A 13608-nucleotide genomic window follows, 5' to 3' on the forward strand; every position below is an offset into this window, starting at 1 on the left:
CTATCTTATCCTTCTACTTCTTTCTTTGTGGAATTTGCCCCAGAGATACAAGTCTGCAAATCAGAGTCAATACATTTTTTCAAAACACCTACTATTATATTTTCAGATCTAGCTGGTGAACTTCATTATTTGTTTCTCTTCTGATACTAAATTACTCTTTTTAAGGACAATTTGTACTCATTCAATGAGGTACCACAACCATCACCCCTCCCTAAAATTCCACACTTGGGCATGATAGCTCACACCTTGACATTTTCCCTATGAAAGATCAAACTCTGGGATGGGGTTGTGGCTCAGTGGTGGAGTGCTTGCCTTGCATGTGTGAGGCACTGGGTTTAATTCTCAGCACTGCATATACATAAATGAATAAAATAAAGGTCCATCAACAACTAAAAAAATTAACAATAACTAGAAAATTTTTTTTTAAAAAGGGGATTGTAGCTCCGTGGTAGAGCACTTGCCTCACAAGCATGATGTACTGGGTTCAATCCTCAGCACCACATAAAAAAATAAAATAAAACAAAAATAAAGATATTGTGTCCAGGGGCTGGGGCTCAGCAGTAGAGCACTTGCCTAGCACAGGTGAGGCCCTGGGTTCGATTCTCAGTACCACTTAAAACATAAATAAGTAAAATAAAGGTATTGTGTCCAACTACAAAAAAAAAAAAAAAAAAAAAATCAAACTCTGATGCTTAGTTTCTTGACTCACTATTTACTGTCACTATAAACTCAAACTGCACAAGCCTTCCATTATGGGGTCAGTCTTGGCTAGCATGGATCAGAAAGAAGAATAAGATACCAAGCAGCAGAAAGCAGGGGGAGAGTGAGCCCCGAGGTGGCAGGGACGGACCTTGGCCTAGCTGCATGCACCTTGCCCTGAGAGGGAGGAACGTGCGTTGTGTCTTCGTGGACAGCCACCAAGAAGCATTACTTGCACCCCTCCTCAATCTCACCAGGTCCCAGATCCACCTGCTGCTGCCAGGCAGGCCGACTAGACTGTCTCTTCCTTGGGGAACACTCACATGTCAACTCCTCTGAACCCCACACAGCTGCCCCTTCTCACTACTGTGTGTTATCTTCCCTTTCATGGCCATATGGCTGCATGCTTCCCTGTTCCAGAATGTAGGTGGTGTGACAAAAATCCACTGTCTGCGAAGGGCCATTAACCACAACCCACACTCTGAGGCTGGAGCGCAAAGGCCCTGCCGCCCCTTCCTGAGCCCATCTTCCACTTACCTGTCCTTGTACTTGATCACGGCGTCCACAATCTTCTTCATCTTCTTGGTGAGGTTGGGTGGGTTTGGGGAGAGCTTCTCGGCAGGTGGCCTCCCTCGCTTTTTCTGCTTCTTGCTCTCGTCATCCTTGTCCCGGCTGCGGGTGCTGGTGGTCGGGGTGGAGGAGCCGGCATCGCTGTCCCGCTTGCGCTTCCGTGACGATTTCTTCTGCCGGACCTCCTCTTCGATCTCCTCCAGCGTGCCCTCCTCGATGGCCTTCAGGGTCAATAGTAGTAAAATAGGACAGCCAGCACCCAGGTTGACAAGAGGAGGCCGCGACGCACACTTGGGGCCCGGGCTGGGGCAGGGAGGAGGCCCCACACCATCATCCGCCCAGTGTGGCTGGCTTGGGGTGCAGCACACACTGAGCCTTCTGGGTGGTTTCCAGGCAGTGTTCAAAGGCCCCCACTCAAGCCAGCCTTAAAAATCTGTCCTTTGCCAGTGAAGGGGGTCCTATCCCACCATACTGAGACCAGGAGGGACATAATTCTGAAATCCTCTCACCTGGAGCTGTCATGATCAACACTCTGCCAAATGCATTCCCACCAATTTTTTCAAGTCGTGATAAATTACACAGAATATGGAACTGCTGATTTTAAGCACAGATCTCAAACATCACCACAGTCACCTTCAGAGCCTGTCTCTTCCTGTTCCCCCACCTGCTCCACTGAGAACACCTGAACTGCCCACATGCCATGGTGCTGAGTCATGGATTTTTTCCTGTCATCTCCACAGAATAACTTTTCTATGTCTGCTCAGTCTATCAGTGGACAGGTTAACCTCTGGCCTGTTCTTGGTATTTAGATTTCTTGGTTTCTCATTTTTGAAGATGGAACGTGCCAGGGTTCAGGCATGATAGGCAAGTGCTGTACTACTGAGCTGTATCCCTAGACCAAGTTTTTCAAGTTGTTCCTCCGCCCCCTTTTTAGGCTATTCTGTCAAGCCATGATTGACAGCTGACTCATTAACACAAACTCCTCGTGGTGAACTGCTAAGGTAAAGGACATGAGCCTGAACAGTAGTAACCTTACAAGAATCCCTGACTATTAATTTTCAGTGATAATATTTAACTGGTATGTTTTATCCCAAGGGATGGGAAGCCAGGTTTCTAGGGAATCTTGGAATCAGAAATGCCTGAAGGTCTGGACACTGGGTTTGGTTCTCGGCGGACACAACATCTTTGTTGGTATGTGGTGCTGAGGATCGAACCCGGGTCGCATGCCAGGCGAGCGCGCTACCGCTTGAGCCACATCCCCAGCCCTGGACACTGGGTTTGGCAAAGAACAGAACCAAGTGGGGCCTTTGCCCATGTGAAAGGGAGATGGAAATGAGTGACTACCACAGCCATGGTGACAAGTATGTTGAGGTGAGGAAAAGGAGTGAGTGGGGTCTGAGGGTGGCTGGGAGAGCCTCCTGGAGGAGGTGTAGTTAGGCTGAGAGCGGAAGGAGAATGGGAGGGAGGAGGGAAGGGATGCTACAGGCAGGAAGGACTGAGGCCGAAGGTCCTGCTGCATCCCAGGGAAGAGAAGAAGGCTTACGATTATCCTCCCAACCCACATCCGAGGCCACAGAATGCGACCCTGAAAACAGAGTCTGTACAGATGTTATCGGTTCAGGATGAAAATGAATATCACCTTGCACCAGGGTGGGCCCTAAATCCAAAGTAGTATCCTCACAAGAGATAGAAAGCAACAAGCTGGGCAAGACAGAGAAGGTCATGCCAAGGGGAGGCAGTGACCAGAGTACAGTGGGCACAAAGCCAAGTGCTGCTGGAGCCCCCAAGCTGGAGAAGCCAAGACCCTCCACTGTGGCTTTCATGACCTGCCAACACACTGATTTCAGAATGGGCTCCAGAATAGCAAAAACATGTATTTCTGATTTATGAAGCCACCATAGTTGGAGCACTTGTCACAGCAGCCACGGGAAACAATGAAGGAAAGGGGTCGGCTAAGCTGGGTAACAGCCAGAGCATCCTGACGGCTTCTGGTACATACAGCACCCAGAGTAGCTACCCAAAACTGGCACCAATGCTATACACCCACCAGTAGGACAGCAGAGGGTGCTAGAACAATACTCTTAGAAATGAACAAAGGGTACATCTTTGTGACTCTGAATTTGACAGTGCTTTCTTACATTATGACACCAAAGCAGAAGCAAACAAAAAATAGATGAATGGTTAAGTATAATAAAAAACTTTTATGCTTCAAAGGACACCATGAGCCAGGCACAATGTCACATGCCTGTAATCCCAGTGACTCAGGAGGCTGAGGCAGTAGGATCCCAAGTTTGAGGCCAGCCTCAGCAACTTTATGAGGCCCTGTTTCAAAATAAAAAATAGAAAGAGCTGGGGATATGGCTCAGTGGCAAAGCGTCCCTAGGTTCAATTCCCAATACCAAAAAAAAGAAAAAGGCCAACCATGAAAAAGTTGAAAAGAGAAACCACAGATTGGAAAAAAAGTATTTGAAAGCAAATCTCTGGCAAACAACTCTCATAACTTAATAAAAAGGCAGCACATTTTAAAAATATGCAAAGGTGGGCTGGATTGTGGCTCAGTGGTAGAGCACTCGCCTAGTACGGTGAGGCCCTGGATTTGATCCTCAGCACCACATAAAAAAAAGAATTAATAAACAAAGATATTGTGTCCATGTATAACACACACACACACATACGAAAAGTTTACACTAGCGTAATTAAGAACAGCACTCAAATAATAACAACCCTAATGTCCATCAACTAAGGGTGGAAAACCAAAATGTGGCACGATCCATATGATAAAAATATTATCCAGCCTTATAAGAATGAAGTACAGGGCTGGGGATGTGGCTCAAGCGGTAGCGCGCTCGCCTGGCATGTGTGCAGCCCGGGTTCAATCCTCAGCACCACATACAAAGAAAGAGTTGTGTCTGCCGAAAACTAAAGGAAATAAATATTTAAAAATTCTCTCTCTCTTAAAAAAAAAAAAGTACATGCTACCACTCGGAAATCCTCAAAGATGTTACAAGCAAAAGAGGCCCAACTCCACAGGACCACACACTGCATGATGCCACTGATCGGAATGGTCCAGGACAGACAGAACTAGAGAAGAAACAGGAGATCAGCTGTCACCAAGACAAAGGAATTAAGGCAAAATACTAAACTGGAGCAAGGTTTCTTTCTGGAGTGAGGAAATGTTCTAATGCTGACTATGATAATGGCTGAACAACTCTGGGGATATATAAAAATTATTGAATTGGATATCTCAAAAGGATAATCTATATGGACTATAAATTACACCTCATAACACAAAATCAGCAGATGGTCTAATTTTAAATTTAAAAGGCACAAAGGCTGCCAAATAGGTCTGAGGCTGGGCCTACATCCCTCTTCTTGGCCCTCTAGTATCCTGGGAAGCAAGGACCCACCCTAAGTTTTTCCTAGCTTGCTGGGGTCTCCTCACAGCTCCCACTGTGCAGAGTGCAGTGGGCAGGCTCACAAGGCTGATGTTCTGAGCTTCCAGAAGGGGCTGGGGCTGCATGGCCACACTGTAGAGCCTCATCGCCAATCCTGGGATGTATGCTCAGCACGCCCAGCCCAGATGCAACTCCAGGCTGGCTGGGCTCTTAGTCATCCTCTATAGTTAGAGCCCCCGAAGTGGGGAGGGTCTGATTTGTTACCATAACCTTACTGATGCCAGATGGAGTGTGCCCCAGATTGGGGGAGACTACCTCTGCAGGACCCAAAGCTCTGACTCAGCCATTTGCAGCTGCTATGGCAGGAACAGCTGCCATCTGCTGAAATGAGGACTTGTGGCATCTCCACAAGCAGCAGTGGCCTCAGGCAAAGCCAGACAGCTCAGCACACCTCGGGCTTATAATCCCCTCCTTCCTCAGAGCTGGCGAGAGGCCAGCTCCTGGGGGCAGCCTGCCTGATATGGAGTTGCCTGGTCCTGCCCCAAGTCGGCACTCCTGCCCACCTTCACGGCGCCTGCGGATTGACTTATCACTATGCTTTATCTAGCGACAGGTGCTTGGAACACAGCACCTTGGCAGCATTTTCTTAATCTTATGAAGAGGTAAATCCTCACACTCAGAGGACTTCTAAGGACTGGCAATAGGCTTGGAGCTGCTCAGAGAGAGCCATGGTATCCCCCTACTTGCAGTAGTGCAGGGCCTAGCCCACCTCAGAGACCCTTTGCTGTTCACGAAGCCAGCTTAACTACATTAGAAGGTGTGTTTGGACCCAAGCTGCACCCCGGTGGCTGCGCCTCCGCTCTGTTGGCCCTGCCCAGCACCTGCGGGGGGAAGGCACGGCCCTCTCCAGCATGTACCTTGAGCCACTGCTTCTCTGTCAAAGAGTCGCTATAGTCCACCTCCTTGCGGTGGCGGGAACCCCGGCCAAACATCTTCTCCTCCTCCTCCTCACAGGTCAGCCGCTCCACCTCTGCATCATCCTTTATGATCCAGGATGGGAGCTCATCCTCCTCCATCAGGCGGGGCTTCCGCTTAGGGTTGCGGGCCTCCTCGCGCCGGCGGTCCAGGTCCATACGCTGCAGTGTGTGGGCGGGAGGAGGAGGGAAGCGAGAAGCAAAATGAGGGAGAGAGGACGAAGAGAGGGTCAGTAAAGGGGAGGGCGTCGCAAGGCAGGCTCCAGTAGGGACTCAAAGGCTCACAGGGCCCACAGAGGCCATCGCTGGCTCAAGAGTTAACAGAGCAGCTCTGACTGCAGGGGCTGACCTGGCGGCTGCTAAAACAGACCCTGCTAATGGGCTCTGGAGAAGGTGGGAAAGAGGGGAACACAGACCCCAGGAAAGGGGCAACAGGGTGGCAGCTCCACAACAGCCTGAGTGGAAGACACAGGCCTGCTCGAGCCAAGAGGACCTCTGCTCCAATTTTGCCCCATCATTCTGGGGCTGGGGCCTGCCATGGAGGCCCTCGAAGTCCCATGGCCTTGATGGTCTTGGCTTCCTTTGAAAGGGAGAAGAGCCCTTAACAGCTGTCAGTAAACAGACTCAGGAAGACAGGCAAGTCTGAGGGTCACGTACAGCATGGAGGCCAGTGTGTGACCGGCTGTCCCTATGACAAGCTCAGGAGATCAAGGATGAACAAGGATGGGTCAGTTGGAGTCACGAGCAGGCTACACTGGGAGATGTCCCCAGGTCCATTCACCGCTGGAGAGTTTATTGGGAACTGAACCCAAGGACACTCTACCACTGTGTTTCATTCCAACCTTTTAATATTTTATTGCGAGACAGAGTCTTACTATATTACCCAGGCCGGCCTTGAACTTGTGACTCTCCTTGCCTCAGTGTCCCACACAGCTAGGATTATAGGCATGGGCCACCACATCTGGCATCACTGAGACTTTCTGCATAGTTTTTGGTGTTGGCAGGGTGGGCACATACGCCCTGCAGGGCACCCTGAAGCTGTGGGGGGCAGAACAGCCTCCTTGTGGCAGCATGTTGCACTCACCATGAACAGGTCAAACTCCTCTTCATGTCGTGCAATCATTTGGTTGACAGTCTCGTCGTCGGGTACTTCATCTTCTTCCTACAAGATTGCAAACCTTTAGTCTGACTGTGGAGGGGTTGGGCTGGGCGGCGGCCAGGCTCGGAGGCGAGCAGTGGCGATCCATGGGAAATGAGCTGGCGGTCCCAGTCCGGCTGCGGTGGATGGGGACCCACACAGCAGCGAGAGGCACACACACGCACACGCACACGCACGCTCGGTGGGATCAGGGCCCTTGCTGGCCGTCCCAGCTGAGAAGCCGAGGACTGGATGGGCGTGGAGACTGAACTACCCCTCTCACCTTTAGAGGTGGCTCCTCCAAGTCGGGGTTGACGCCCGCTGGCGGAGGGGCAGTGTGGGCGAAGCTGGCACTGCCGCTGCCCGTGCTGCAGTGTCTGCTCTGTGGATAAATAGAGGACTTCAGTCTCCAGGGCTGTCAATCCGGCGTCTGTCACCAGCAGTTTAGAAAAAAAAAACCACTTCAAAGGGAAAGCAAGTACTCATCCTCTTTCCGCTCAGCCCACACTCCCTTTACTCCAAAGGGATGCAAAAAAAATAAGAGTGCAAAAAAAGGTACAAAAACAAAAATGAAAGCCGCTCATGCGTCCACCACTCACGCTGGGGGGGGGGGGGGGGGTCAGGGTCGGAGCTGGTGCTGTGCTCACCTCGTCCTGCTCCTCGTGCTCCAAGATGGCCTGCAGGAACGCGCGGCGTTCGTGGCTGGATGATTTCTGGTCAAACATGCCCGCCTGGATCACCTTCTGGTCCACATTGAGCTTATACTTGGCTGCAGCCAGGATCTTCTCCTCCACGCTGTTGACCGTGCAGAGGCGGAGCACGCGTACCTCATTCTGCTGCCCGATGCGGTGGGCTCGGTCCTGCGCTTGCAGGTCCTGGGGAGAGGTACGAGTCAATTCCAAACTAGAGGGCAGAAGCTTTGGGGAGGAGGGTGCGAAGGCAGGGTCTTCTTCTTTCTGTGTGGGCCTCCAGCCTCAAGTCTACCCTTCTTTATCACTAGTGGCATGAGCCAGAGCTCAGAAATGTGACCTGGCCTGCATCACCTAGCTGGGGGGACTAGGTAACGAGCCCAGTTGTGACCTTCTACCCTACAGGGATCTGACAAATACATGTGCTCCAACGGGAGACACTGTCAAAATCAGCACACCCATGTGTTCCTGCAGACAGGTGCTGGAAGGTGCTCAGCAATAGTGCCATTTCAGAGGACAACCACAAGGGGTTATGTCCCTAGTAGCCCTTGTCATAGACCCAGAGGTCCTCAGTGTGGCCATGTAACAACTGAGGCACCACTCAGAGGTCAGGGCTAACACCACGCAGCAGTGTGGCAGGGCCTGGGGCCCACATGCTTCCCTGCCGTGCGACGTAGGCCTGGGCCTACCCTCCCGACCCAACCTCAGAATTCACTGCGATGGCCCTCTTCTGATGGCTCTGTATAGAATACATGAAGAAAAAGGTGTCAAGAGTGTAGCCCAACAACTGGGACAGCAGCTCCTGAAAAAAATTTTTTTTTTCTGGGGGGTAGGTACCAGGGACTGAACCCAGGGGTGCTTAGCCACTGAGCCGTATCTCCAGCCCTTTTTGATATTTTATTTGAGACAGGGTCTTACTACGTTGATAAGTGCCTCAATAAGTTGCTGGGATTACAGACGTGTAAGACTATGCCCAGCACAAATATTTTAATTATCCCTAGTTTAGAACAAGGAGGCTCCCTGAAAACCCTGTCTCTGGGCCCAGTGTATGGGCCACCAAGGTACCATGCTCCTCAAACTGAGAAATGTGGGGAGGAAGGAGGATGGTAAGGAACTGACCTCAAAAACTTTGGTAATGGGGTTTTCACTACAGTCTACTTGCTGATCTGCACACTCTGACCATCCTTCAGGAAACTGGCCAGTCATCAGAATCTGGGCTGGAACTATATGCCAGACTGATCAGAGAAAAGACCTCAGATGGTTCAACCAGGGCATTCACCCAACAGAGTGAATCTCTGATCATGCTGGGCTACCAGGGTGTGGAAGAGGGTACACTGGATGTAGAAGAGGGCACACCTGGACCCCACCAATGGAGGTATAAATAGTTGGGCAGAAGCAACCAGAATATGAAGGGAAGACTCCCACAGGCATGGGGATCCCACTTCTCAGGGCTGACCTAACTGGAAGGACCTTACAAATGTGCCCCAAAAGGTACAAGAGGGTTTCCTATGCTGGTAGATGGAAATAGAGCTGAAATTAAGATGTTTTGGGGCCAAATATACTGGGACATCTGGGAGTTGATGCAACAGTGGACGAGATGTGTCCTCTGGAGGAGAGGCAATTGACACTGGCTGCTGAACACAAGAGGCATGTGCTCCAACAGGAGACACTGTGTCAAAATCAGCACATCCATATGTTCCTGCAGACAGGTGCTGGAAGGTGCTTAGCAAAGAGCGGGATTGGTGGGGAAGAGAAAGAGGCCTCTTTTCTTTGTGTTATTAGTATCTGCGTTGAAAATTAAAAGCAAGAGCATATTATTGTTATAATGAGACAGAGACCATTTTACTCACTTTAGAACGCACAGTTCTATATAAAGCACGCCCTGGCACCTACTGGCGTGGAGGCCCACATGGAGTACATGATTAAGAAACAAGAGTCTGCCCCAGATTTTGTTCCACATGGGTCAATGTTCCACACAGAACAAGTCCGCAGAGCTGTGCCCCATAACCTGGTGGATGTAGCCAATGGGATTTACAGCACCTTCCACCTTGTTCTGTTATGTAATTCCAGAAATTAAAAAAAGGGTGGGGGGAAATGCTGCTTTCCTAACCAGAGGACAAGGCTATATCTACTTTTAGAAACAGAAAGAGAAATCTGCTTCTTGATGACTTAGTTGGGGTAGGTGTGTCTCCTGCCCACTCCTGGGACCCACAAGAAAGCTTGTGGGTCAGCCCTCTAGGGCTTCTGGAAGCTCCTCTCCCCTCTCTCACCAGGGCACTGGCTGATTTTACCTGGTGGGGATTCCAGTCGCTGTCGAAAATGATCACAGTGTCAGCTGATTGGAGGTTCAGTCCCAGCCCCCCAGCCCGGGTGCTCAGCAGGAAGATGAAATACTCTGAGCCGGGCTCGTTGAAGGTTTTCAGCAGCATACCCCGGTCCTCTGCCTTTGTGGTTCCTGACAGGCACAGGAGACAAGGAGGTCAGCAGGGTGGCTTGGGGACCAGGGTTAGGAGGAGACACACAGGAACTCCCAAGAGCAGAAACCATGACCCAGAGGCCACAAGAGCCAAAGCTACACTGTATCCACAAAAGTGGGACATACAATTAGCCAGTGACTTGGATGTACAGAACATCACTACACTGTGGCACCTCTCCCATCCCAGGAGATAAAAACAGGCTCCATCAGTGCCCTAATCTGGCTGCATCTCCATGTGATATGGAATGCGGGGAGGACTATGAGCACTGGGCCTGAGTTCAGGGACGCCCTAGCCAGTGCTGTTGATATGACCAGACCCTAGCACCTCTCCAAGTGCCTGTTCTGCTCTATGGGCTAGAGGCAGAGTGGCTGATGCCGCCAAGACTACTCCTCCTAAAAACATTCAAGGGGCCTCAATGCAGTTGGATAGTGCTGTGGAAATGAGCCAATAGCCAGAGGGCTGGCATGTGCTCTTGACCCTACTGCAACAGGCTCTGCTGGTTCACAGGGAATCCCCATGGGCGAGAGCAGGGGAGTTTTACTCTTGTGTGTGTAATGCTGGGGATGGAACCCAGGACCTTGTGTATGTGAGGCAATAGCTCTTCCACTGAGCCACACCCACTCAGGGAAGCCTAATAAGGGGGGCTTGGTACCCCTCTGGCTCTATTCTCCCAACCCTAAGCAGAGAGCCCACAAGGGTTCCCAGTGACTTTCAAATAACAGCCCAGGATGTGGATCTTTGGTATTACAAGTATCCATAGGATGTCTTAAGCTACTCAGGCTTCTGTCAGCGCCGACAAAAGCTGCCTTTGGTGCACTGTGCAATAATTTTGGTGACACAATGAAAACTAAACACTTCCTACCACTGGTCCATGTGTCACCAGGCACAGCACAAGAGCCTGGTACCTACTGTAGCCAAAGCACCTGTCACATGCCACCCTTCCTTGGGTTCCAGATGCAACCACAGCCATCCCACCTCAGAGAGGGGAACAACCCCCCAGATGCCAGCATGTGCCTCACATTCATCACCCTCATGGCAGGAGACTCAGTGTCATGACTTCATTGAGCTCCCAGTCTTCCTCTGCATTTGCGATAGACTTTCTGCCTCTGTGGCTGGGACTATATATGAGGTGCTACAGAAGCAACTGAGGCCAAGTTAACAGAAGCACTTGTCCTCTGAAAAGACAGGGTCAGCACTCAGAAGGCTGGGGTTTGGCCCTCAAGAAGATGGAAGAGACAACGTGAAGGTTGGAGCACATAGGAGAGACCTAGACACATGGCCTTGCCAGGGTTTTGGTTTCCTACAGCCTGAAAGCAGTGGAAAGCCCCAAGAGAGGATGGGGCAGCAAGGGAGACTTGCACTTTGTGAAGGTGGACCCCGAGAGTTCTGAAAAGGGGCTGAAGGTCGGGCGAGTGAGTGTGCAGGCCATGTTTTGGGTAAGGGTCCAGAGAGGGACAGAAGGATCAGCCAGGTAAGCAGAGTCTGTGAAACAACATTTCTAAAAGATCCTCAGTGAGAACAGGTTTGGGAGCCCAGGGGAGGTGCACAAAGGTTTGGGGTGTCCTGCCATGCAACACACCCTGCACAGAACTTAGTAAAGTCTCCAAGACCTTGTGCAAGGGGAACTGCTTAACCTTGCTGGTTTCTATTTTTTTTTTGTACTGAGGATTGAACGCAGGGGTGTTTAACCACTGAGCCACATCCCCAGCCCTGTTTTAATATTTTATTTAGAGAGAGGGTCTCACTGAGTTGCTAAGTGCCTTGCTAAGTTGCTGAGGCTGGCTTTGAACTGGCAATTCTCCTGTCTCAGCCTCCTGAGCTGCTGGATTCACAGGTGTGCACCACTGTGCCTGGCATCCTTGCTAGTTTCTAACCCCATTTTTTTGGTAAGCCTTGTCCACCACTCAGGCAAAAAGAAGGTGGGGAACTTAAGGCCTTCCCGACTAGTCATAAGTGCTGGCCACCTCTTGCCCAGCCTCTTCCTCCCTGGAGCGCCTCTTGGAGGTGAGGGGAAGCAGAAATATTCAGAGGGACCACTGGGCACATGGTCAGGACCTATCGCCTCCTGGAGGAAGCTCCTGCTCTTGCCCTGCAACATCTGCTTCCCTCCCTCAGTGGCTCCTGATTCTAGTACAGTCAATCCTGATTCCAACTCCAGGCCTGACCAGTGAGTGATAGGACCGCAGCCACATGGCTGCTGTGAAAAGTCCAGCGAAAAGCACATGACTCCAAGTAGTTAAAGGAGAGATAGCCCTGGACTTCTGAGGGGAAAGCTGAGCTGCCTCTGCTTTGGAGACACGGAGCAGGTAAGGGGAAGCCTGAGGATGAGGTCAAGTTAGAGGAGAGCGGAGCTACGAGCTGGACAAAAGCCCTGAAGCATTATTGTTGTACCTGAATCCAATTGAGGCGAAAGCAAGCAAACCCTTGGGTCCCAATTATGCTTTTTACCTTATGCATTTTCATGTTTTTTTTTGGCTTCCTGTTTAAGCAGGACCACCAAGCATCCCTTCCTCCCAGTGCTGCAGTGAAAAGTTGGCCAGTGTCCAGTCTCAGCTTGTGATCCTGCCATGACACCTCCAGGGTCTGGCCTCCCAGTTCCAAGCCTGAGGAGCTCAGTGTGCTACTGGGCTCAATGTGGCACTGGAGGGGGGCCCGTAGGCATAAAGCTGGGATATCCTTGGACAACAAAGCCCCTTAACAAGTCTCTCTTCTACTCACCATCAAGCCTGAGGTATTTAAAGCCACGATATGCAAAATAATCTTCCATGATCGTCATGAGGGAGGTCATTTGGCAGAAGAGCAGCACTTTATGGTTGGTTGCACGCAGTTTGGGAAGAATTCTATCAAGAAGCTCAAACTTCCCCGAGGCTCTGTACAGGTCCAGTCTAAGGTGTGGCAGGAGGAAGGGAAGAACATTGAGAACATTAAAAATGCCACCTCTGGGCGTTTAAAAGAATAGGAGTGTGTCATGTTCCCACACTGGCTGGGCACAGAGGTCTCCCAAGCAGATCTCATACTACAGTTTCAGCAAAGCCACTTCAACCCATCTAAAATAAACTCAGGTCACCCTTGGTTAAGAGCACATTAGAAGGGTGACCACATCTTTATCATCTAACCTGATTCCTCTGAGAATGAAAGAGCTGTGACTTTTAATAAGGCAGGGACAGGAAGTGAGGGCCAGGGCTACTCCCAGACACCCAGGCTTTATCTCCCTTCTTGTTAAAGAACCTTCTGGGGGGTCTGGGGTTGTGGCTCCGCGGTAGAGTGCTTGCCTAGCACATGTGAGGCTCTGGGTTTGATCCTCAGCACCACAGAAAAATAAATAAAATAAAGGTATTGTGCCCAACTATAAATAAAAAAATATTAAAAAAAAAAAGAACCTTCAGGAACAAATGCTCACATTGGAGACTGCCCACACCCTGCCAGACTTAGAAGGGGGCCACTGAAGCTTCTCTCATTTCTTCCAGTCAACAGCCCCTGGATTCAGAGATGTGGAAACTGAAGCTCGGGGGCAGGAACAGGGTGATCCCACATAGAGAAACTTCATGATGCAATGCGATGAAAACAAGACACAACAAAACTTCTTGTCCTTTCATTAAGTAATGCTGTTCCTGAGACTGCTTTAGTATCCAGGGTCATAAAAGGAACTTGTAGCAAGGCTTTTTG

The 13608-nt window shown here is 50.4% G+C and overlaps 1 protein-coding gene across 5 annotated transcripts in view; it reads right to left on the reverse strand.

Moving 5' to 3' along the window:
- Smarca4 (SWI/SNF related BAF chromatin remodeling complex subunit ATPase 4) overlaps positions 1–13608 on the reverse strand; it is a 91988-nt gene that overhangs the window by 16377 nt on the left and 62003 nt on the right. For 3 of the 5 annotated variants that reach the window (XM_077796380.1, XM_077796379.1, XM_026399864.2), the window contains exons 24-30: positions 12661–12827; positions 9757–9920; positions 7424–7651; positions 7060–7158; positions 6723–6800; positions 5582–5800; positions 1237–1490 (exon numbers count right to left, since the gene is read on the reverse strand). In XM_077796380.1, coding sequence (XP_077652506.1) covers positions 1237–1490; positions 5582–5800; positions 6723–6800; positions 7060–7158; positions 7424–7651; positions 9757–9920; positions 12661–12827 — 1209 coding nt within the window. The remainder of the gene's footprint in view (positions 1–1236; positions 1491–5581; positions 5801–6722; positions 6801–7059; positions 7159–7423; positions 7652–9756; positions 9921–12660; positions 12828–13608) is intronic. The other 2 variants (XM_026399867.2, XM_026399866.2) reach the window with 1 other exon arrangement.

Source organism: Urocitellus parryii, chromosome 3, assembly GCF_045843805.1.
Source record: "Urocitellus parryii isolate mUroPar1 chromosome 3, mUroPar1.hap1, whole genome shotgun sequence".
Taxonomy (NCBI): domain Eukaryota; kingdom Metazoa; phylum Chordata; class Mammalia; order Rodentia; family Sciuridae; genus Urocitellus; species Urocitellus parryii.